At 44.7% G+C, this 26307-nt stretch overlaps 1 protein-coding gene across 3 annotated transcripts in view; it reads left to right on the forward strand.

Moving 5' to 3' along the window:
* LOC147677686 (SLAM family member 9-like) overlaps window positions 1–26307 on the forward strand; it is a 479844-nt gene that overhangs the window by 188291 nt on the left and 265246 nt on the right. For all 3 annotated transcript variants that reach the window (XM_086945330.1, XM_086945331.1, XM_086945332.1), the window contains exon 3: window positions 4060–4335. In XM_086945330.1, coding sequence (XP_086801456.1) covers window positions 4060–4335 — 276 coding nt within the window. The remainder of the gene's footprint in view (window positions 1–4059; window positions 4336–26307) is intronic.

A 26307-nucleotide genomic window follows, 5' to 3' on the forward strand; every position in this document is an offset into this window, starting at 1 on the left:
TGTTGCTCTCATTCTAAGACAGCAGGGGATGGTGGAGGTCAAGAACATAGTCGGACAAAGTAGAGTAAATGCTCTCCATTGTTTACAGTGAAGCAATTTAAATCTGCTTGTTCTCGGTAGGAGTTATAATTTATCGGGAATGGACTACAAAACGGCATCTGATAACTCAAGGTTTAACCTACTCCTTGCTGTGTCCTGTTTTAGTGCTTATGATGGTTTAATCACTTCTCTACTTCCCTTTCCAGTTAATCATTATAGGCTGAAGCATTGCCCTTTGCTGTGTTTCCCGAGCACCGGTTGTCCCAGCTGATGTTGGTGGGTCACCAAAGTGTTTATCTTTCACATTTGGTGCTTTAAAGACAGTTATCAAATGACAGGCTATATGTGTTCTGACAAATTGCTGCTTATATGATTGGTGTTTACTTTTCTTTCTCGGACTGCAAAGTGGGAGAGGTTTTTATTTTTGGAACACACGACAAAATGTAGATACCTGTAAATTAACTGTATTTACTCAGCAAATTAAGAAATGCAAAAATGAATCACTTTTTTGTCGTAGTTCTGAAGTGTGCTGGAAACAGAGATTTTAATAGTAACAAAGCAAATCAAGACACTTAGTGATGCACAAGTGATACTCACAGAAACGTGACTTCCACGCATTATCATTTGTGCGCCTTTTATATTTTTATCTGTAAACAGTATATCTGTCGCCACTTCAATAGAAAATGTGCTGTCTGTAAACGCCAGTCTGCAACCGCACAATGCTTTAGTTACATAAAAAAACCTCCCCACCTCATGCCCTTTAAAGTTAGGTGGGTGGCGAAAGTTTGTCGTTCTAAAAAGTGGGTCATGGTCCCAAAACGTTTAGGAACCACTGGCCTATTGGCTTGATATCCAAATCTTTGAAGCAGTGCAAGATTAGGAACAGATTTGCAGCCCTGTGGCTGCTATTGGCGGAATAAAGGATAAACCATACATGTGACCGCAACCTACTGTGCAGAGCTGGTCAAGAGATATGTCAGAGTGGGCAGTGGCTGAAGAGCGACCAATGAGAGCGGTGAGGGGGGATGAGAACGTTGAAGATGACGTGGAAGAGCGGGCGAATGTGATTCACATTTAGTCTGATAATGTCTTCAGAGAATGCCCTTTATGAACCAATACACAACTAGAGGGGCAAGAGGAGTCGTAGGGAGATCCACCATTGGAGCAGGTAAAGCAGAACAAGACTAAGCGTGTATCTGAAGGGGCAGAAGCGCCAGGAGACTTGGAGCGGATGTCACATGTAGGTGATGGACGACTTCTATGATGTGTAGTGAATGTGCAGAATATCATGTGCATATAAATGGGGACAAATTTAAAATAAATGATGTAATATAAATGATGATAAACCTACTGTATAACAAAGTTGCTGCATTCGTACCGTGTTGGTGTTAATGTTCTTATATTTATAAAATAGTAAAGAATTACAATAAAAATGCCAAGGACTGAGAGCAAAAGGAAGTTGGAAGAAGCTAACAACTGGTCACATCAATTGGCAATGCAAAGCAATAAATAAATTATAATGCAATGCTATAATAATATATGAAGTTAAGAATAATATGAGCGTTAATATAATTCCAAGCAGATATAACAATTATAAAGCAAACCTCTGTGTTGCTTGTGTATTTCGTGGATTCAAAACAAGATCAGCTTTATGTGCAAGACTGTGCAATTCATCATATATAAATTGCGAACATCTTTGGTTAGCCTTCGATTCTCCATTCTCTAAAACAAATGAAAACAGAATTGTATACATACATAGAGGTGCATTGCATGTTTTTCTCAATGTTTACGAGGGAATTTTATACTGCATACATTCAAATAAGCTATATTTATTGTATTAGACAACGTCCAGCATTTTCCCCATTCAAGATGCCTCCATTAATGCTGAATGCTAACATTACCTATTAGCTCATTCGACGATGAAAGAAGAAATACCAATCTGTATGGTGTGGATTAGATAGTAATCAAAATGCCATTTGAGTCTAGTGCTTTGCACTTATCCACACCTCTTTAAAAGGAGCACTTGATCTTATTTTCTTTTGACTTTTACTTTTCATTTCTTCACCCACGTATGTTCATCATTTTCTTTAGAAGCATGGGTCTATAAGTAAAAGATGGTCTTTACCCTTTGTACACACTCGCAGTCAAAGTGTACCAGAGAAGTGGTGTGATGTGTTGAGGGGTGCCTAGACTCTGGCAGTGGATTGTACCTTGTTACTTTTAGATTTCAAGGGAAGAAAGAACTCTGCTGCAGAATTGGACTGGACACATTTAATCATCTTATGTCAGTTCAATCTAAGCTTTGTGAGCTCACAGTAGCTCAAATGCTCATCTGCAGATATCTTTCACATAAACAGGATGGACCACAATATGCCATTTTCAATTCTGGTATGTAGTTGGAACCAATTCATACTACATGTCCTCTTTTACTCTTCTCATTCAGAGAACCAGCCATTCTACATTCTGAGACTGACCTTTTCCTGCCGCTACAGATCAGAATGACTAAAAACCTTCTAGCCAGCTATTGAAAACAATATTTTTCCAGCCTGTGCTACCACTTAAAAGGTGCTACGGCAAACCATTCAATGATTTGACAAGCAGAGAAGTTCCTATATGATAGCACTAAGGTACTTTGCTGATTGCACACTCTATAAATGATCATTTGGATTACATTGAATTGGTTGTATCCACCTTCATTTTGTTGGTTGATTCTTGGCAGTATTTGATAATGGTATGTAAATGTAAATGTAGTGTATTTTGTAAAGCGCACAGCTGCCCCAACGGAGTGTCCCGGTGCTGTATAATGCTGTGGAACCCTTCCTGGCTCTCCCTGTGAGATGCCACTCCTGGGCACCCCCAAGGTGAAGCCAGGCATCCCAGTGTTGTAGGGGCCGTTGTGGAGATTAAGAAAGCTATTGCCCAGAGGTACAGCGTGGGACCCATGATTAGAGTAGGCGCCGAGGCGAGAATTATCGAGTCTGCGGACATTGAGCCCAAGACCCTGCCGCGTCAGGACTTGAACCCTGGTTCCGGGCCTGATCTCTGCTTCAGAGTCTGCCGCTCTAACCAGTGAGCCACACTTCTCCACAGTATGCACAGTGCTCTGATCATTGCTACTTTGTGATCCATATGTATTTCACTAATGTTGTGCATTGTAAAACCTTGTACATCTTAAAGAAATAGACACAAGATATTTTCCACTTTGCATCAAACATGACAATTGTCTTTAGTCTAACTCCTGGCTCTTAATCGTTGAGGTTTCTCCTGGTTCTGATTCTCTTCACCCTTGTGTACCCTGCACTTCTTTCCGTATTGCAACAATATTGGTCATCAGTTTGGTAACCTATCATGTAGATGGAATATTTGAGCTCTAATGATGTTGGGGGACAAATGGATCCCTCCTCTTCTCAGAGGAAATATGGGCACTTACCCAGGGCCCAACTCCTTTCAGAAAAGATCCAGAAAGTCACTGATCAAAACCAGGCTTCATATGAAATTAAATGAAAAGGGGATTTATGAAGCACTCTTAATCCACAGCCAAACACTGTAGTTTTAGCTCTCAGCTGCCTATGAATAGATCATTCAGTTTGGATCAGACTGGTTTCTGCTCACTTGAATCAGTGTTCACATAACTTCTGCCAAGTTCATCGCAATATAAAGAAACACTCCTATAAAGATGCAGAGGTCCCTTTACCTGAGTTATATCTCTGTGATACCAGAAATATATTAACATTACAGTAAAAAGTCTACAGGTTTAGCAATTCGGTTGTCTATGACGTCTGATACATTAACAGTAAATTTATCAGGCAGAAAGAGGAGCCATTCAGATGATATGGCTCTTCATTTGTACCATAAACTGTTAAAATCCCCAAATTTGTGTTTTGGACTAAAACAAAAATTTTACAAATGCCATCTGTAGCAATAGACAACAGGCAGATAAGTATGTGGATTATGTATAAGAAGAGTACTGTAAAATGATGGAACTACAAGAGTCTTATTTCTATATGTATTTTACCACAGATCCTGTTCCCGTCCCACATATAGAAAAGGAATCACTGAGTACCACCCCTGATGGATGCAACGTCACTCTGATCTGTTGGGTCTCCATTGAAAATGATTTTAATTTGACCTGGATAAAGAGAGATGCAAAAGACTCAACAAAGTACCAGAACATCTCTGCGGGACAAAAGCTCCAGTTGTCACTAAGTGCAAACCTATCGGACTCCGAATACTTTTGCCTGGTCAGCAATCCAGTTGACCAGAAGAATGTCTCCACTTCCAATATTTGCCCAAGAGGTAAGTTGCTCTTCATTTTCTTGCTAGCCAGTGTTTCAACATTGCTCCACAGAGAAGAGCTTGTGAGCTTACCAGATTGCCACTTAACCCCTTCACTGCGGCGGCTATTCCGCCGCAGTGCTTAGGGGGGAGGGCGGCCGAGAGGCGGGCGCATGCTGGTGACGGAACCGCTCCATCACCAGCGTCGGTTGCGCTGTGCTCATGACGGAGCAGTTCCGTCACGGCCCCGCCCGCTCAATAGAAAGCGCCGCACAGGTGCGAAATCAGCGCCGCGCAGTCGCGGCGGCCGGGCCATGACGGAACCGCTCCGTCATCAGCTCAGCGTGACCGCGGCTGATGACGGAGCGGTTCCGTCATCAGCAGGGGAGGGGTTAAGCTCATTCAGCAAGATGTTCAGTGTAAAGGGTCTAGTAATTATTCAAGTAAACTCTAATAGCAAAGGCTTTAAAGCAGGTAAACGATTTGGATAAAAATGTTCAAATAGATACATTACTATCAGAAGCACAAAGCTGCTGGTTCCCGAGGTCCTACTTAGGAGTGGGTGATAAACTGCACTCCTCCTGTGTTTACTTTATTTATTGATTTTGCAGAGCTTTGCCCACTCCGCTCTCCGCTTGAAGCGCGGAGGTCTGGTGAAACTACACCAACAGCTGCATGGTAGAGGTTTTTTCTCACAAACGGCTAGCCAATGTTAAGTTGGTGAGTGAGAAAATCAAACACTAGACTGACTCGCAGCGAGCTTTCTTAAAGCAGGCGTTCAAGGCAGGTCACTACTGCCTGTGTTGCGAAAGCTGTCGCTTCCAATGAGAAAGATGTAACTGAGGTAGTAAATCTATTCAAGAGGCATCCCTCTGGCGTGTCACATCATGCCGTTCGTGCTGATTGAACAGCATGGGACAATCGCCTGGCACTAAAAATCAGCATGAGAAGCACGACTTATCAAGTTTTGCTGTTCGCAGAACTCTGTGGAATCACACCGAGTATTTATCTAACTCCGTGGAATTCTGCAGAGTGAAACTCAGTGAGTTCTGCCTACCCCTAGTCCGACTGTGGTCCTGTATGTAAAGTTCATGTAATTTCTCGATTTCTTTTGATTTACATGCTTTAAGGCATAGTAATCTTTCACCAGCTACACTTCTCAAAGAATCAATGAGGATTGTGGTACTGCACTCAACAGAGCACATAATCCCTTCATTGACGTGATGAACTGCTGACACATTAATTAAAGATCTCGACAGGCCATGTATTCCATCAGTCGTTTTCCAGGATAAGTTGACTGGAGCCAACGGGAACCTTTTAATGAAGGTTGATGGTCACTTCCTTTGTCATTCTCCAGGGGATTTATAGCAGCCAGAACCGCAGATGGAGCTAGACAGTCACAAGTGGAACATGATATGGAAAGGGAGAAGGCTGGAATGAACATTTTTGCCTTGGCTGTTTTGGTCCACTGGATAAGGACTGTGGAGTCGCCAAGAGCCTACAACTGGACAAAATCAGAAGAGGAACATTGCTGTCGAAGGAGACATTGGGGGCTCCTTTAGGAGTTGGTGCAGAAGGAGAAATGGTATTGATCAGTGAGAACCTTAACTCTGTCAAACCCGAAATTCACTGGCCTTTTTGGTGGGACCACTATGATTAGCACAGCAGAGCCTGAGACGACTCCTCTGTCAAAAAAGTTTGTCCACGAGCCGATGGTCAGAGTGGTGGAAGCTCAACGTAATAGAACCTTCCACCACTGATGTTTTCATGCCTTGGGCCATCATGAGAGGCTAGACAGTCCCTGGCAGGAAAAGACTGACAGTTGCTTGACACCCATGAAGAAAGCTGTCATCACATCAAGAACATTTTTTTTGTTTCACAAAGAGTACCCTCAGTTTGGTACTTTGTGTACAATACAGAATAATACTTAATAGTCCACAGAGTCATGATGACCCTTCTAGCAGTCAAGTTTGCCAAGAGTGTATTTACCATACTAGCGATTACAGTGGCGTAACAATAGCCCCCGCAGCCCCCACGGTGCAGGGGCCTACAAGCTTAGTGGGCCCCCTCCAAGCACCGTGCACGGGCAAGCCAAGAGCATCTGATTGGGTTATGAATGTGTTTGAAAATTGAGTTATTAGTTATTACAGCCGTCAAATATAGTTCGCTGTAGGTTTTTCGGGGTCAAGTAAATATGCATTTTGAGAGACACTGAACATGAATGCTGTCTAAAATGAATCTGATCTCTTGAATGTTCATTCTCATAAATCTGGGTGTCATCGCCACTTTTTAGGTCACAGTAACTGGACTGGTGGTCATAGGAATGCCACATTTAACAAATAATATGGCTATGAAACGTTTGTTCAAGGTAGCTTCAGGTTTAGCGATGGCAATCAAAGAGGACAGGTTGTGGCCTTGCGATTATGAAAGGATAATGTATTATACACATTATAAGCAATGGAAATATGCCTATTTATCTCATTAGGCTGGAATGTTTAAAGCCCAATGCAGCTCAATTGGTAAGGCTTTACCAAGAGATTTTCCTTAACAGGGGTTTGATGATGTTGGCCTCAGCAAAGAACAAAATACCTCTGAGTTGTCAGAGAGCCCAGAAGCGACCTTCTTTAGAATTCATCTGTCGTTAGCAAGTCAACGCCTTAACATTCCACGTCATCATTGGCTGGAATCCTGGGATAGTTGGGGAAAACCATTCAGAAATTAGATCTAAGTAATAGATTTTGCAGCCGGTGAAACTGGTCCCAGTGTTCCAGTACTTGCAAACTCAGGTGCGGTAACACCCGCCCTATTAAAATTGAGCATCACAGTGCCCACCAAGGGATACTGCTTGGTTCAGCTCATAATTGGACTCTGAATAGTGAAGTCCTGCAGTTGTTTCTTAAAGTTAAGCTAACCCTTGTTTGGCAGCGTTAATTGATAAATAAATCCACCCTCTTGAAAACTCTACAATATGTTTTGAAATGACAAATACTATTCCTACCACTTGTGTATGTCCTTTGCAAGAAACTCTACTCGAAGCCCCACACAAAATACCCTCTCTAAAAAATCCAAAAGAACCTTTGTTGAGACTCCTCTAAAGGATGTGAATTCTTTGTCTGTGAAATTCGCATTACATTATCTTTGGTAAAAGTGACAACTCCTCATGCTAGGGAAAGATGTCACATGGTGGGCAGTCTCAGGATGTGGGAGATCTTGCTGCAGCGTTTGGTAACCCTCTACAACTAGATTGATTAATAGTGCTTCAGAAGATTAGGGTATTCTTTGAGTAGCGCTTTCAACATGGTGGAGCGCTATAAACCCACGTTAAAGTGCCTGAAGAGCCACTTCAGTAAAGGGAGACAATAACATGAGCAAGCAAGTCGTTTTACTCTTTCCATTTTGGATGTATTCCAAAGCCTGAAGTGCACAGCCATACATGGATTCATGACATGTGACTATGAAGTCGGTCCTTAATTTGTGCCGGTGTTTGCTTCCTACTTTTCTACATCACCAAAGCCCTAATGAAAAGTCAGTAGCACAGTAGATGTATCCGTAAAATCGCCTTTCCCGATTTTTGATCGTATTAGCGATCAATACAGACAGCTAATGAATCAGTGACCCCTTCATGTAGGCTGTATCACATAAAATACTTGATGGTAAATTTCATGTGAATTCTCATATTGAAATGTAAACCAGGTACAGACCTCCATATCTACATGCACAGAGGTGGTTTCGTTGTGTGTTACAGCTCTGTATGTACTTACTGCATTTTACGAATATGTGGAGTTTATTGATCAGCTAATCAGAGATCACATTGTTATACTGTGTTTCATTTTCAAGGCACATGAAATACAAAAGACCGAATTGCTGTAAAAAGTTCTTAGACTAGACCTTTTCTACTGTAAAAAGTGCACAACTGTAAAGCTCATGTGAAGGTAAAGTGTGTTTTCTGATAAGTATTTACTATGTATAAAAACAGAAATACTGGTAAATGGAGAAAAACATAATAAATTGAGAGAAACGGCAGGGTTGTCATTGAATCTTGGCTGGAGGAAGGCTGTTTCCATTGGACCCCAAAAATTAAGATGCAGATCAAAACAGTAATTTGTCTGTAAGAGAGTTTCTCTTTGGGACTAGGAACTTGGACTTAAATAGAATACTGCAATAGTTCTTCTCCCTAATAACCATAACCAGAGCTGGCACACAAATATACTTTGGCCAGATTAACGGGTCTGGCTTGCCTTGTGTAAAGAGGTCTGCAGAAGGTTACAGGGAGACAGCCACCTAGAGCAGGAGAGAGGCTGGGTGAATGCTGCTAGGGGGGTTGAAAGCCTCTGGCATGAAGCCCATGCCAGGCTTGGAGATGCTGCTCCTGCTGCTGACAGGTCTGGTCTGGCTGTGTGTGCAGCATGAAACTAATTTACCACATCACCAAAATCAAAAAGTAAAGTCAATGACACAAGGTAACTGTCTGCGAAATGTCGGCCCTGTTTTGATCACATTAACGCTTGCAGCAGATAACTAAACCCGTCTACAGCTAAATCCTAAAAATGAGCAAACAGAGCCCTAGAAATGTATGGCATTTACACAAAATTGTGGGATTCATAACGTGTATTTGTAAGCGCACGTTCACCCCCAAAGGGGGACCTTGTCGCAGAATAACAGATTATTATAGTTACCCAACTAAATGGTATTGACATCAGAGAGATGAAAGGTTGAGTGGACTGTTTTTTTGATTTGAACCTGTAACCATGAGGTCAAACACAGTTCCCTGGCGTGTATGCATTAGTCCACTGAGCCACCAGACCCAGCTTCATGAGTACCAGGCTCATTTTCTTCCCTTGAAAGCGTGCATGCTAAATAGCGTGATTTCCCAAACATGAGGCAGTTATTATAGGGTGGTGCTCTGTTTACATTAGTATAATGTTCTGAGAGGAACCAGACATTAATTACACTTCCAAAAATAAACATATATATTAACCACATCCCCTGCCACTCAGCTGTCGGATGAAATCATTGTAAAGCAAGGAGTGCGCCCTTCATGTTGAAGAAAGTGAGGACTTTATCTCACCATGTTTACTCATATGCTCTCTTATCTACCCAGACCACAGGTGCTAAGCAGGCCCACACGGTTTCTACATTTTGGCGCACAGAGCATGTGTCAATGTGTTTACCTAGGACAGGTGTGTCCATGCATGCCCAGAGATACGCCCCAGGCATGTTATGCACCTGTTCTTTTTGGGACATAAAACAATTTGTTAGCCCACTGTTATACTCCGTGTACAGTGTTTTAACGTGCTTTTTAGAAAGAGGTACAAGGTCTTATAAAATGATTTGTGTTGTGATGGGATAAACAGATGAGCTAGTATGTTCTTTGTTAAGAGTATACAAAGGAGGCTGAAGATAACACATTCCTTATTTAAAGTACAACAGTGAACTCTCCAGTCCCAAGGTTAGAAGCCTGATTATAGCCTCAGTGTCATGGCACCTAAACAGCACAGCATAGAGTGCAAGAGGCACAGTAGAATCAGAAAACACATTTACAATAGTAGAAAACATAAAAAATATTGCAACCGAAACCCTTACTAAATGTGAAGATTCTGTCTTGAAAGGGAAATATAGAAAGTAAATTAGCAGGTATAACCGTCGGATAATGGATTTTGCATTCTAATGATAGATTCATACCAGTGTGGGATCTTACATACTGACAGGTACATTTTAGACTGTGCCCGTCACCTTCGGCTTTCTGCATTTAGAAGCTCTCCAGAAATGTGTTTCAAACTAATAACTTGGACTAATGGACTCCATCACCTGATTGGACTATCGTTATCTGAAATGTGTAATTATTGTCATGAATTTCAGGACACTGAGAAACCGTTCTTACACCCCCATACATTTCTACCAAAGCCCTTGCATTATTGCACATTGACATGCATCTTAAATAAAACCCCATTTTGCACTTCAGTGTTGTACATAGCACATTTCACCTTGACTGCCTGAAGTAAGCGTGGCCTCGTTTTGAAGGTGGCATAGACAAACGACATACGTCAACATTTGATAAGTCCGCTTTCTATTGTATCCCCCGGAATCTCTGTCCCAAGGTCTTCTCACAATCTGTTGTTGAGCATGGCCCAGTGCTGGACCTGATAATCTGGCCCAGCAGTGTAAGAATACCAAACTAACTTAAGCTGAAATCTAATCATGCTTACTATTTGATGATATACTTCTTTAAATGTGATGTTTTGAAAGGTGTACCAAAGTGTTTGTGCTAAATAGTGTACCAAATTTATTGTGCATCTTCGATACTGTCGATCACACAATTGTGCTAAATCGTCTGAAAGAGGCTAGTCTATCAGGCCGACTCTAAGTTGAACATCCTCCTTTCTAGGAGGCCGCACACAGGACGTGAAGCTTGTCCCATTTTCTGCTTCTATGACCCGGGTCATCTGTGGGGTCCACAAGGGCTCAACATTATCTGCTTTGCTGTTTAATGTTTACATCTGCCCAGTGATCTTAGCCTTGGCTAGTCATGGTTGTAAATTTGACATCTACACTGATGACTCTCAGCTCATATTTCGGCTTGAGGGCACTGCCCAATCCCATCAGGGAGAAGTGCAAACTTGGATCTGTAGACTCTACGTTATCTATATATATAAAAACGAATGTATATCTGTGTGTTTGTCCTTTATGCATTACTCCACCATTCATCCGATCGGCATGAAACTTTGGGAAGTTGTTGAGTACACTCCCGCAAAGGTTTCTGGCAAAAAAAGTAATATATATATTTTTTTTTAAAAGAATGTGTTAAAAGTTGTTGAGTACACTCCCGCGAAGATTTCTGGCAAAAAAAAGAAACATTTGTTAACTATCGGCCCCCCAGGGCCCTCATAATCTTTCCAATACTGAATGTTTACAGTTTCCGGTGCGACTCGCTTTTGCAATGACCATCAACAAAGCACGAGGACAATCACTGCAAGTGTGTGGACTACATTTGGAGAATCCGTGCTTCTCACATGGACAACTGTATGTGGCCAGCTCACGCGTCGGAAAACCTTCTGATTTATTCGTGTACGCACCAGACGGAAAAACACAAAATACAGTGTATCCACAAGCACTCAAATAAATATACAGAACTAAAACAACACTTTAAAATGTTTTCCATAATAAAATGAATGTTTCAATAAAAATGACACAATGTAAATTGAATGTTATCATAACAAGTTTCCTTAAATTTCCTTTCTTCTGAGATCGCAGCAACGCACGACAGGTAAGCTAGTGGTATATAAAACTGCAAATCTTGCAGCAGAGCACTAAGTGGAGGAACAAAAGAGATCCTGAACAAGGTGAACAAGTAGAGGGACAGGGAAAAGGGCAAGCTTGAATGGGAAATGGAAGTGGCATTGGAAAGGCTCAGAGAACAGGAGGTCGGTAAGTGTTTTGCCTGTGGGCAGCTGCATCATTGCAAAAGGGATTGCTCTAATTCCCACAAAATTGAATCTAACCATGTCTCAGAAACTCTGTACCTGAAAACTAGGAAAACCCAAATGGTGCTGACTGTACACTGAATACTTTGATTCCCATAGATCAGAAAGGTCTTTATGTTGATTGCATGGTAAAGGAACAATATTCTATTTGCCTCATTGATGCTGGAGAAAGGCAATCTCCCTTAAAAACCTCTGGATTCCCTTTACTGTCTCTCCCAGGTATGTCCATAGATGCAATAAGTATTTGAAATCAATGCGTTCAATACTACATTTCTAAACCAACCTGTCTCTAACTCTTGGTCCGATCACAGACAAGCAAGCCCTACCTACCCTGCTAATATGTTGGATTAGATATCTTTTGTAAATTGAACAGCACTGTTTTCTGTACACCAGAGTCTAATACAATGCGCTCCAGAGCAAGAAAGACAAAGCCCTTGCCCTATTATGAGAAATGTCAAAGTCATGCTGACAGTTAAATGTCTAAACATCTGTCTGAAATGTTTGCTCTATTGCCATCCACCTTATGGTCGACAGTGGTGAATGGCGTTGGATGCAGTCTTTCTATTGATCAGGTAAAGATATTTAAAAAATCCTATAAAAATAATTCCACAATATCCTCTGAAGCCTGAAGCAGAAGTTGGAATCTGACCTCTCATTGCAGACCTTATCCAATAAGGTGTTTTGGTACCAATTGTTAGAAGTTGTAAAATGTTATTCTCCACATAAAAAAGGTGAGAAAAACCATTAAAGTACCGATTTGTTCAAGATTTGAGGGCCATGAGTGAAGTGGTTAACTTAGGTTTCCTTGGGTCTCCAACCGTGCTATCATCCTCGCCTGCACCCCTGCTAATGCCCAATGGTTGGCTTTAGTGGATTTACCATCCTCCTTCTTTTCCATGCCCATTCATGAAGAGAGTTAATTTCACTTCGTTTCTCATTCAGCATACCCCAACTAGCAGAAGTGGTATTTTTCAAGTATATTTAGAGTCTCCTTCAATTTCACAATCTTTTACTGAAGAATTTAGACACCTTGTCCTTTCCAGCAAACGCCACCTTTGTCCAATATGTTGATTATCATCCTCTTGCCTCTTACTTTGGACCAATGCAAAGGTGACTCTCCTTAACAAATTGGCTAATGTAGGGCACAAGGCTTTGAAAGAAAACTGTAAAGTATAAAGTTTCTTAGGTATCACTGGGTACTGTAGACAGTGGATTATTGGGTATGATGCTATGATGAACCACTGTAAAATTGTTTTAAAAAAAGGCGCCCTTCACAACTTGCAATGTCATAAAGAAGATGAACCTGCTTGGGTACAAATAAAACAAGTCCTCCCCTCAGAGCTTGACTTTGTGTTTCCCTGTTATACAAAACAATGTACTCTGCATTGTCATAAGCAAAATGGATTTGCCCATGGAGTTCGTTTGAAAGATCACATTGATCAGAACCCCCCCCCCCCCCCAGAGCATACTATTTCTGCACTTAAGACCGTAAATCAGCATGGCTTCCTCAATGTCTCTGCACAGTTGCTGTTGCTGCCTACCTTGTCAACGCCTCCGAAAATATTGCATTGATTTTTATCTTGATTGTGGCTGTTCATTGTGTTGTTGTTGCTTTCCACAGTGGCGGCAGACACAGGTAAGGAGAGATATGGCAGGTGGAGGGGGTTGGGGGAGCACGTGGGAGGTATAAAAGAAATAAAAGACCTACATGTTTTTGGAAAAAAAACAGGTCTTTTTGCAGATGCCCCCCACTTTTCTCCCCCATTTGGACTGCTGGATGTTGGTTTTCAACTTTAACAGTGCACTGCACCCTGGTAAACAGGCTCCAGTGCCAATGCTCTTTACCCAAAACTGATATGTGTGAATTGATACCATCAATTGGCAAAGGACCTTAACCCTTTTCTAAGTCCTTACTATACAGTACCAGTGGTACATAGGGTGTGAGTGTTAAAGCGGTCACCAGGGCCTGGTGCACTGTTTGTTCCACCTTGAGTGACCCAAACAAACTACTGACAGCAGGCCTGCCATTTCAGACTGCAGGAGCAGAACAAGTTGCTCAAACTCGACTTTGCCCTCACCATGTGCAGCAAGGTCCTAGCACTATTTTTAATATGTGTTTCAGTCACCCATAATGAAAGCTTCCTAAGCCTGGGAGGCAGGTTGCATTATATTAAAGATGTGAACATGTAGGTACAAGCTTATGTCACATAGGCAAACCTGAAGATTTGCAGCTCCATTATGTTACTGCCTAAATGTGCCATGTTTGGTGTCAAACAACATGCCCCCTCAACCCTGACATGCATCTTGTGTGGAGGACGAAATGGCATGCACTCAGGTGGCTACCTTAGAGGTTGCCCCAGCCTTTCATGTTATCTGGCTGGCAGCCCGCACTTGCTGCCACCAGGACAAGAGTCTGACCCCTTGCCAGGTGGTGTTAATGTTCCCAGGAGTCAGAAAAAATGGTCAGGATAGGAAAGAGTTCACACCTCCCTCCCTGACAGACTGGCTAGTGAAGTGGTACATCAAGGCGGGGAGCATCAAAAATTCAAGCACTTGTGATATGCAACCAGGTTGCCTTCTAAAGGAGGAAACATCCCTTCCTCGTTGCCTTGAACATTTGCACTCAGGCAGGTGGAAAAAGTAGTCGATCAGGAGGCATATACCTCCAGAAGGCTAGCCATGCCTCTAGGGCGGGCTACCCGGTCTGTACAGCCAAGGAAGGCTTCTGCCATTTTTCTTTCAAAGTGGTAGAAGTCACTTACATGCCCAGATGTGGTCATTTCAGGGGTGGATTTGCTGCTGGGGCTTGTAGTCCATTTGCCACTTGAACCTACAACCCTAAGGTCCCTAATTCTAAGTTTTAAGGGTTACCCCTGACACCAAAACCTCAATTTTGATCCAGCTTGCATCAAAGAGGACAAAGAAGAGACCGGATTCGACAACAACAGGACTCGTCCTAGGATAAAGGTTGGTTTCCCCAGACAAAGGGACCACTGTGGGAGCCAGAAGCAACCTCAAACTCCCCTGAACTAGTGGCACTAGTCCCCTGCAATCTACATTGTGGGAACTGTAGGCTGGCCTTCCATGAAGATAAAGGCAGCTACACTGTTCACCTCAACCTCCGGACTTCGAAGTATCCATCTGCTGTGCTTACCTATGCCAAGACTTGTTGGTCATCAGTCCTGAAAATGACCCCTTCACTCGATGCTATATCAAGAGAGAACTCCATCCAACATTCGTATGACATCAACAGCAGCCCGTTGTTTCTCTTTGCGCCCTGTTCCACTGTAGCACCTGCTAAGCAGTAAAAGCAGCTCTCCCGCGACTGCTGTTCAGCACCAGGGACAGCTCGGACAATTGCACCTGTGCTCCATGGGCCAAGTAAAATTGAACTGACTGTCATGGCTTGGTCCTGGAATATGCATCACCTTTACCCTCCATCGCTACCATGCAACTCGACATGCAAGTGACCTATTCTCACTACCACGTTTTCCCATTGACCACAATGCAAAAGTTCTGCAGTTGTGAATTGCTGTGAGTTATGTTTTCTTCTCAAATCCATAACTCCAGTTATATGTGTCTGATCACGTTCATTTTGGTGTCAAAATTGATATAAATATCTGCTACCCCCACCCCTAAATCCCCCCCACACACAAACTAAAACCTGTCCGTGTTCAACCTCCTCCTTGTCTAAAGTTCCTGACTTGAGGCCTTCAAACTGCCCTACAGTTTTCATGCAATCATTAACCTCTAAGTTAACTGGTTGGTGAACCTTAAAATTCCTGCCTCGTCCAGGCGAACACTTGCCTACCCATTCCCTTTCATCCTGGATTGCTGTTGTCAGCAACAATAAACTTGACTAACCAATGCCAACTTCTCGGCCAACTGTCCCTGCTTCAAGCGACAACATAAATAAACCTTATACCCTTCACACCTGTCTCCACAATGCTAGGCCCATATGAGTCAAAAAAGACTTTATTTAAAACCCTACAAACCCCTTACCTAGGGGATGGGTGGGAGGGGGAAAACCTGTCTAACTAACTGCCAGACACTGGGTACCAAAAATTAATCTTGACTGGATACCTAAAATGGCTGGCGTTATAGAGCTGCCATCCCCTTGAGCCCAAATGAAGCCCAAGCAAGCCCAACAAGCTCAGCCGGGCTGCAACCATTCCCTAAAACCGCCCTGGGGCACTCCTCCTGTTAGCCGGCTGCCCCCCAAGACCCCTCTTGAGAATATGTGGGGCATCACAGACCACTGACACGGAGCTTGTGTAAAAATGGCCACTTTATTAAAACAAATGCACATCACATATAGTAAACCTGGGGCCTTTGCCTTACAAAAATAAATCTCATTATACAAATGATTTACCTACATAAAACTACCCACACCCTCCCACTAATGTAAACCTTTAAGGGAGTCAGGTGAAACCAATATAAGCACAATGTACAAGGAGTTTGTCTCATGCCCTGGATAGTGCGCAATTGGCTTCAAGGAGGAGCTAGCGTCTTGCGACTGTAGTCATGGCTACTGAAATACAGGGTGCCCGTACAACACTAGATCAGTCTTTAATCACTGTGAACCTTAAGTTACAGGAATTTAGGACAGTTTTTATGCTCTATCATACACCTGAGCACATTTCTAAATGGGCATCATCTGGAACCACTGTGCGATCAAACAGCCCCAAATATCGCCTCTATGCGGATGATATCTTTGTTGAATACTCTGCACTCCAAGAATTCTGGGGTAGCCTCTCTCAATTGATATCAGCACAACTGGGGCTTGAAATCTGCTTGAATATCAAGGAAATATTAATTGGTCACAAGTCTGTGGTGGATTCCAGCCTTACTTCTCTAATTTCAGTTATAAAAGTTAGTGCACTCTTATGTAATGCTAGGATATGGACTGATTCTACAAACAAATTCTGGGCTATGCTCTGTCAAACTTATGAATGTAAAGCTGCAGTTGCCAAGGCCAGGGGACCCCGATCAATTAAAAAAGTGGAAAAGATTTTGTCTCATTTGCACTGGCTATAGATGGTTGTATCGACCCGTCATGTCGTAATTTGAATGTAATTGATTTAACCCAGCCCTTGAATCAATCTCTCGTCTTATATAATGTTCCTTCTATTTCTCCTTTCGTAATCTTAGTTTTTTCTTCATTTTTCTCTCTTTTATTGTGTACCTATACAATGACGTTTTATAAACATATGGCAACAATGAAGAATTATTGTATCGTTCGTTCTGCTTTTTGGTAAAAATCTAATAAAAATTATTTAATAAAATATATATTTAACCTATCATTGTTCTACCTCCTCCTAGACTAAACTACTTGAAGCTAAGGTTGGGCAGAATTCGCTGAGTTCAACTCTGGGGAATTCGACGAAGTAACATAAAAACTCTGTGGAATTCCGCGGAGTTCCGCACATGCATAGTGGTTAACCAATGTCACTTTCAGCCCTGCCAGCAGCTACAGGAATGCAGATTTTCATTCCTTTAACAAACAAGAAAGTTCCATTGATATCCCTGCTCCTTTTCTGACATGACTGCCCGAACAGCTCCAATGTAATCACTGTTTTGCAGTAGGCAGAAGATTATGTCAAAAGACAGCATCACCAAAGTAAGTAAATCAATAAACAGTATAAGTAACTGTGAAATTTCAAAGTTGTGCAAATGTGCACACAGCCCCAGGGCCCTTACCTTGCCACTGAGCGTCGCTGGCTCCCGGTACACGGCCTGCATCAACTGGGCTGTCTCCTCGTTTGTCCTTACTCTGTCCCAAGGTACAGGCCAGTAATAGTGCGAAGAGACAACCCAGGCTGCAGTCGGCGCCCGTCACCAGGCACAACTTGCCAGTCACGCTCTTTCCCCAGGGCCGCACCAGCCTGCCTTGGGGTGTCCCAGAGCCAAGGCAATCTGATCAGCCTGCCCTACTCCACAGGAAAACTCATGCCACATCTGTCTGCCTCCGCCTCTTTCCCAGTCTTCTACTTGAAGGACTAAAGAGTGAAGACATGGAGAGGGTCCAATCAGGAAAGCTGGTTTGCTGACTGACAGACCATGGGCGACCCTGGGAGGTTCCTTCTAACTAAGGAATGGGAATCAACTGGAAGCTGCGTGGCCAGAAGGACCTTAGTGAAACATTGTGCATTGGTGAGCCGTACAGCCACATTGCGTCAGCCTCAACTTATACAGATCTGCAGCCAGTAACTCACACTTCATTAATGAATAACTATGCATTGTGCCACATTTAGTAATGGTAATTCTTGCTAAATCCGCTCCACTGGTTGAAAGTGGGTGCCGGAAAACTCCGCTACGCAGTGGAACACAGAGTTTTGCCAAACTTTGCATTGCAAGCGGAGTACGAAGTGGCAAAAACTCTGTCATCTCGGCCGGCGGAGCAGACTTAACGCCCATGGTTAGTTGAGGCCTTCATTCTGCCCTACAGTTTTCATGGAATTATTAACCTCTAACTAAGTTAACTTGTTGATGAACCATAAACTTCCTGCTTCATCCAGGTGTACATATGCCTCCCCCTTCTCTTTTAGCCTGGATTGCTGCTGTCAACAATAAACTTGGCTAACCCATGCCAACTTCTTGGCCACCTGCCACCCACAAAGAGGCCCCTCCTTAACTTTTTGTGCGCCCTCTTTTCCTCCGTAGAAACCTGTAGCCTGTAGTCCAAGCAAACATGAGCCACTAACTCACATACTTGCAACAATTATAGCTTTATGCCAATAAAAGACAATTGCACTTTGCCCCCCCCCCCCAGAAAACCACTAAGGCATCATATTTCAAATCTGAGTTTTCCATCCTAGCAATACCTCACTCTCTTCAAAAGGTCCTTATCTCCCTGTCAATGTTCCTCCTGTTGTCTCAATGGTTAATGGTTTAGAAGCACAGCACCAAACTCTTCTCGGTATCAACCCTGTCCACATAATGTTTTAACCTGACCACTGTCTTTTCAATCAATCAATCATTTGTAAAGCGCACTACATACCCGCGAGGATCTCAAGGCGCTGGGGGGGGGCGTTACATATCAAACAGCCAAGTCTTGAGAATCCTCCTAAAGGTCAGCAGGTCTTGGGTCTGTCGTAGGCTTAGTGGGAGGGTGTTCCATGTCTTGGCGGTGAGGTGGGAGAAAGATCTCAAACCGGTGGTTGTTCTTCGGATGCGCGACACGGTGGCAAGTGAGAGGTTGGAGGAGCGTAGCTGGCATTTGGGGATAGAGAAGGAGAGCCATCTGTTGAGGTAGGCTGGGCCGGTTTTGTGGAGTGCCTTGTGTGCATGGGTGAGGAGCTTGAAGGATATCCTCTTATTGATGGGGAGCCAGTGCAGGTTTCTCAGGTGGGGGGTGATTTGGCAGTGGCATGGTACGTCGAGGATCAGTCGTGCCGAGGCGTTTTGGATGCGTTGTAGTCGTTTGATGAGCTTGGTCGGGGCTCCCGCGTAGAGGGCGTTTCCGTAGTCGAATCTGCTGCTGATGAGGGCCTGGGTGACTGTCTTTCTTGTATATGTCGGGATCCATCTGTAGATCTTACAGAGCATGCGGAGGGTGTTGAAGCTGGAGGAGGAGACAGCGTTGAGTTGCTTGGTCATTGAGAGCGTTGAGTCGAGGATGATTCCCAGGTTGCGTGCATGGTCGGTGGGTGTCGGGGATGCCTCCTGTGCCGTTGGCCACCAGGAGTCGTCCCAGGCTAAAGGGTTGGAGTGATAGTACACATGTCCATGCACTGATACCCACTGATCAGCCTGACCCGATTTCAACATCTTTTGTCTCACTTAACCAGGAATCAACACAACTACAAGGGTCCCCCGTTCCGCAACTGGTCATTGATCATGCTAAAATTCGGGCACCGGGCTCCAAATCTAAATCTCTACCCGAAATTTGAAGGTTTTGTCCTGGAATGTCGTGGGCATCGCCAACAAAATACACACTGATGACTGGGACTTCCTAGTAGCTATTAGTGATGTTTGTCTCTTTCAAGAGACTTGGGCTAGGGAACCCCTGTCCAGAATGGGTTATGCAATCTTTGAAATCAAGGCCAGCTGGAATGGCAAGGTGAGGCCCTCGGGTGGCTTGGCGGTGTGGGTACCCAGCTACATTGGATGCACTGTGGAGAATGTAGTCACGTTCTCCCAGGACATACAGTGTGCTCTACTCAAGTGGCCCAATGCCCCTAAGATAGCAATCATAAATGTGTACTCTCGCCCAGTTGGTCCAACCACGGAGTCACCCACACTTGATGATCTTTCGTCTTTTTTGGGCCAGCTACCCAAAGATTGTAAGATAGTGATGGGTGGAGACTTTAATTGTCACTTTGAACCACTGGAAGGGTTGAGGGAAGGCGCACTCACTGCAGAAGATGACTTTTGGGGTGTTCCGGCGTGTCAATCTCCCCACCCCAAATCTTGGTCTCCCCTTGCGGTGCAAATTATGTCTCTGACACTTAACTTTGCTCTAAGGGCTTGCAATGGTCGAACAATTTCAGACACCCCCTCACAATGTACCTTCAAGAGGAAGGATCAGGAATCGCAGCTGGACTACATCTTTGTAGATATTAGCTTGTGGTCCAAGGTCAAGGATTTTAAAGTAGTTGCACGAACGGACAGCGACCATAATGCACTTCTATTAGAAATGGTGTATTCAGCAGTCGCAGCTGGACTGCAGCCCGCTGAGACCAGGGAGGACCCAGGTAACCTGGTTCTCACCTCCAATAGGCGTAGGGTAAAATGGGAGAAACTGCAAACTCACCAGAAAGTACCAGATAAATGTATGAGCTAGCACTCCCCAAGCTAAAGGACTTGGATAATCTAATTAACCAACCTAGACTTCAAGACTTTAACAAGAGATTAGCCCTAATCCATGAAGAGTTAGTGGGTGCTCTGGGTGAGGTCCTCTACCCGGAGGTTGTGCAGTGTAAGCAAAAGACCTGAACCTCTACCTGGTACAACTCTGCCTGCAAAAATGCCAAGACTGAGTTAGTAACAGCAATAAAAGCAGGTACAGATAGGGGCAAAGTTGCCGAGCTTAGGCGGGAATATGAGGATATATAATGGCACGGGCAAGGTCAGAATGGGACTGGGACAGATGGCAGGATCTCTCTCTCGCCCTAGAAACGAGGGACTCCAGCAGATTCTGGTCCTTGGTAAATATTGGCACAGGTGAACCAAAAACTGCAGTAGAGCCCAACATTGCAGCTTCTGTGTGGGAAGCCCACTTTGGCAAACTCTATGAAGACATCTTTGAAGGTACCAATGATGTGGCTGCTACCGTCTTATCCCAATCTGGCGACGGATTGGAATTTAGTCTTGGGGAGGTGGTCAGTGCAATAGAGAGACTGGCGATGGGTAAAGCTCCGGGACTTCATAGATTGCCTGGCGACCTCTTTAGGTCCCATCCTGAGATCTGGGCCCCGTACCTCCATATTCTCTTCAATTCCATCGCAGGAAGCATGGAGATCCCCTGTACTTGGCTGGGGGCGGAGATAGTACCCATCTTCAAGAAGGGCTATCCTCTTCTCCCAGCCAACTACAGGCCGATCAGCCTTATAGATGTGCCCCAAAAACTCTTTTCCCGCCTCATACTGGACCATCTCTTGGACTGGATGGAGGATAAAGATATTCTAAGCCCCCTCCAGGCGGGCTTCAGGAAAAACACGTCCACCATGGACCAGATCTTCCGCCTCGTACCCCTCTTTTGTAAAACTGTGAGGATCGAGGGGGGAGATTGTATATGGTGTTCGTGGGCCTGAGGTCAGCATTCGACCTGGTCCCCTGAAAGAAACTCTGGGAGGTTCTAAATGAGATGGGGGTCCCTATACACCTTCTACAGGCCATAATCCGGCTCCATGATGGTAATTTTGCTCAGGTCAGGTGTGGGAGGGGTGGAGCATTGTCAAAAAGGTTCCCAGTCCTTAGGGGGGTAAGGCAGGGTTGCGTTTTGGCGCCAACCCTGTTTTGCCTTTATGTTAATAATGTTATATCCCACCTTGGCAATGTAAGGGACAATGATGCTCCAATTTTGGCGGGCAGGATGGTGCCGGCCATCATGTTTGCTGACGATACCCTCCTGCTCTCCAAGTCCCCGACGGGGATACAGCAGATCCAGGATGGATTTGGTCTTTTCTGTAGACAATATGGTCTAGAGATCAATACAGGGAAGACCAAATTCATGATATTCAACCCCTCACCCAAGACAAGACCAAATCCTTTACTGAGCCCTGTAAGATTGGAGAGGGTAAAAACATTCCAGTATTTGGGAGTAACCCTGCATGAGAATCTATCCTGGGAACCACAAATAGCAAGATCTCGGATAAGGCTGTCTCAACTGTCTGGGGCAATTTTGAAGGTTACGAATACTTTTACTTTTAAACTCATTACCCCGGCAGTTGAAATGTATAAAACACAAGCTAAAGCGGCTGCATCATATGGTAGTGAGCCTTGGGGGCACAAAGCAGGGACAGCGTTGGCGAGTGTAGAAAACAACTTTTTGAGACGCCTCCTGGCCCTCCCCCGTGGCACGCCCCTGCTTCCTTTAAGATTAGACGTGGGTCTTCCCCCCCCCATAGGTGAGGATCTGGAATTAAAGCCACTAAGATTCTGGCACAGGCTCTGGACCACCACTGAGCTTGTACATTACAGGCAAGATCTCACCCACGTAATGAACCTGAACCATTGTGACAGAATTCCGTGGTTGGCCTTGTAAAGAAAGAACTGTACCGGTTGAGTCTCCATGAGCTTTGGGAGGCCCCTGAGATAGGCTGTCAAAAATTTTCCCGGAAAAGACTTGTGGAGATTCATAAGGAGAGAAGTCTTGCTTCCCTTGTGCTTGCACCCCACAATGGGATTTTAACTGAACGATTCCTGGAAACCAAAAATTCTTACTACTTTGAAAGTTTTATGGATATCATCTTCCCGATATTGGCAAGAAAACTGTTCATCCAATGGAGGCTTGGTACATTGCCCATTAAATCCTTTACATGTAAATGGGCAAAGGGGGAAGACAAAACATGCCCTGGCTGTAGCAACTATGATGAGGAGGAAATTCATGTCTTGTTCTTTTGCCCAGCCTACAATAGACCTAGGAAACACTGGCTAGTGCCCCTATGTAGGAATTTGGGCGTAAGGAGCTTTGTGATCTCACACAGAATACTGAAAACAAATACTTCCCCTCATATAGTATTTGCAGTTGCTAAATTTCTAATGGCCATGTGGCACATCAGGAGGAAATTCTTAAACGCCTGACTACCAAAGGGTGGAACTTCTACATAATTGTATTGCCAATGTATCTCTTGATTATCAACTGGAAATTATTTTTGTTTTTATCTACTCTTTCAAAGTATCTTTTAACATAATGTTTTAATATAATATGTATGTTTTGTAATGTATGTTTTATATGTATCTTTTATGGTCTAAATGGCCGAAATAAAGAATTTTTGGATTGGATTGGATTGGTTGGAGCAGAGGATGAGGACTTCCGTCTTGTCCAAGTTAATCTTCAGATGGCTAGTCTTCATCCAGTCGGCGACGGCCTTCATTCCTTCGTGGAGGTTGGCTTTGGCAGTGATTAGGTTCTTGGTGAGGGAGAGGATCAGCTGAGTGTCGTCGGCGTTGGAGATTATGTTGAAGTCGTGCTGGCGGGCTACATGTGCGAGCGGGGCCATGCAAATTTTGAACAGCGTCGGGCTGATGGAGGATCCCTGGGGTATGCCGCAGATGATCTTGGAGGCTTTGGAAAGGAATGGGGGGAGGCGGATGTTTTGGGTTCTGCCGGAGAGGAAGGAGGTTGTCCAATCCAGAGCCTTGTCTTGGATCCCTGCAGCGTGGAGGCGTGCGCGTAGTGTGCGGTGGCAAACGGTGTCGAAGGCGGCAGAGAGGTCTAGGAGGATGAGTGCTGTGGTCTTGCTGATGTCCAGCAGGGTCCTGATGTCGTCGGTGGCTGCAATGAGGGCAGTCTCTGTGCTTTGGTTGCTCCGGAACCCTGTCTGGGAAGGGTCCAGGATTCTGTTTTCTTCGAGGTATCGGGTTAGCTGTCTGTTGGCGGTTTTCTCGATGACCTTGGCCAGGAAGGGGAGCAGCGAGATGGGCCAGAAGTTCTTGAGGTCTCTTGGGTCTGCCTTAGGTTTTTTGAGTAGGGCGTTGATCTCTGCATGTTTCCAGATCTCTGGGAAGGTTGCGATCTCGAGGGAGAGATTGATGATGTTGCGCAGGTGGGGTGCGATGGAGGTGCTTGCTCTGTTGAAGACGTGGTGTGGGAATGGGTCTGACGCAGAGCTGGAGTGGATTGTGCGCATGGTCTTGATGGTGTCATCGATGCTCACGCTGGCCCAGGCTAGCAGGGGGTCGTGGTCGGTGGTGTGCGGAGGGTCTGTTGTGTTGCTGTCTTTTGGGGCTGTCTGGGTGTTGAAGCTGTCGTGGATGTCTGCTATTTTGCTGTGGAAGAAGGTGGTGAGGGAGTCGCACAAGGCTGCGTGCTCTAACCCCACCTACCCGCTTCTGTCACAATACCTATGTGAAAGGAATGTGTCCCAAAATCCGTTGCATCAAGTCCTAAATGCTTCAATCACTTGCACAAATCCACTAGCAAATGAAAGGCAGGCACTGGTTTGCCATACAAAAGCTTGAAAACCTTACCCACTCCACCGGGAAACCTAAGGCACCATGCTGCAGCCCAATTAACTGGGCAACAGTTACTAACAGGGTACCTGCTCAACGTAACCCATCTACTCTGCCCTCTCTCATACGTCTTTCACCTGTACAGCCAAACCTGCAAACCTACTTCACACTGTCCAGCTTCCTCCCATTGAACTCCTCTACTCTCCTACCCCTAACAGCTTAGAAACTCTAAATGCCCCAAAAAACATCCATGACATAAGGGTGGAAATAATGAACTGTTCACTCTCACTTTTACTATCACCTGTAAGCTCCTCAGTACCGCTCAATAGATGTCCCAGGGAAGTGGCCTTCTTCTCAAGCTAGCTCAACCCACTTTTCTAGCCCACCCTGTCAATATTCTCTTCCCCTGCGCCCCAGCCTTTGGGGTATAACCCCACAACGACTTACCCATAAAGGCAACTCCTGCTAGCTTACCTGCAAAAGTAACTCTGTACTGACCTTTGTCTATCAACGCCAGCAAAAACTGGACTACACCTTCTGTCCGATCCCAAGCCTCTGCCCTCCATTTAGCCCCACTGCACAAAAATTCTGCCCAAGCCTGTCAGTAAGCCACCGTTATTAGCACCCCCAGAGATTCTACCACCAGTTGCAGCATTCTCTATTGCCTACTACCCACAAGTCCAGTGGCATCCTGCACCTGACTGTGTCCGCCTCCATGGCCAGCCCATGGAATCTCTCCCACTGTGAAAAAGGCTAAGCATCTACAATAACATTGTCCACTCCTGGTACATGTCGTCCCCTAAATAAAACGTGAAATTGGAGACACTTCAAGACAAAAACCTGCACCACTTTCAAAACCTGTGCATCCTTTGCAGAGTTTCATTCACCACTTGTATCACAGCCATGTTGTAAATATGAAAACACAGCTTCTTAACCCTTTTGCTGCGGCGGCTATTCCGCCTCAGCGCTAACGGTCGCGGGGGGGGCGCGCGGGTGAGCTGCGCGGGTGACAGAATCGTTCTGTCACGGCTCGCGGGTGAGCTGTGCTCATGACGGAACGGTTCCATCACGGCCCCGCCCGCTCAATTAAACGCGCCGCGCAGGCGCAAAATCAGCACCGCGCAGGCGCGGCGTCCGGGCCGTGACGGAACCGTTCCGTTATGAGCACAGCTCACCCGCGAGCCGTGACGGAACGGTTCCGTCAATAGCCTCGAAGAGGTTAAGTACTAACTGCTTCCCCCGGGGTGTCACTATTATCACTAGAGGAAATCATTCCAAAAAGGCTATGCTTCCCTCATGCTTCCATGTCACTGGCCACTCCTCTGTAAACTACTTTCCCTGTCAGAATAGTTCGAAACCTATCCCTTCCGCTGCATATGAAAAAACCTTGGCATCCCACTCAACTTTATGCATGGCCACTAGTGGTACTCCCTTAAGAGTCCAAAAAGAAAATCCACATCCTCAAATCCTCCTTAGTGCCTCTTGACAGGCGAATATGGTGGTGAGGCAATGGTAATTCTGTCAATGACAACCCCAACCTCCAGCAAAATGTTCTCCCCGCTTTCACTTCTCTGCAAGCAAAATTCAAGTGCCGTTTCCTTGGCCAACATTGCATCTAACAATAACTGCATCATTATTTGCTTGTCCTCTGGTAAACGGGCTTCCATTGCCCCTGAATCTATTTCCATGCCCAAGAAAGACAGTACCATGCCGGGTACAACTGCTTTTCTGGCAATAATAGGACTCCTTGTTCCCCCATGCTTTCCTGAATGCCTCAGCGCATCCTCTGACAATCCAGTGCCCCAGCTTCACCTACAAAGAAGAACTCATCCAGGTAATGTGTGACGTGTGTATAACAAATGACCTTGAAAAAACCCAAAGGAGAAATGTACTG

Source organism: Lissotriton vulgaris, chromosome 12 (genome assembly GCF_964263255.1).
Source record: "Lissotriton vulgaris chromosome 12, aLisVul1.2, whole genome shotgun sequence".
In the NCBI taxonomy this organism is placed as follows: Eukaryota; Metazoa; Chordata; class Amphibia; order Caudata; family Salamandridae; genus Lissotriton; species Lissotriton vulgaris.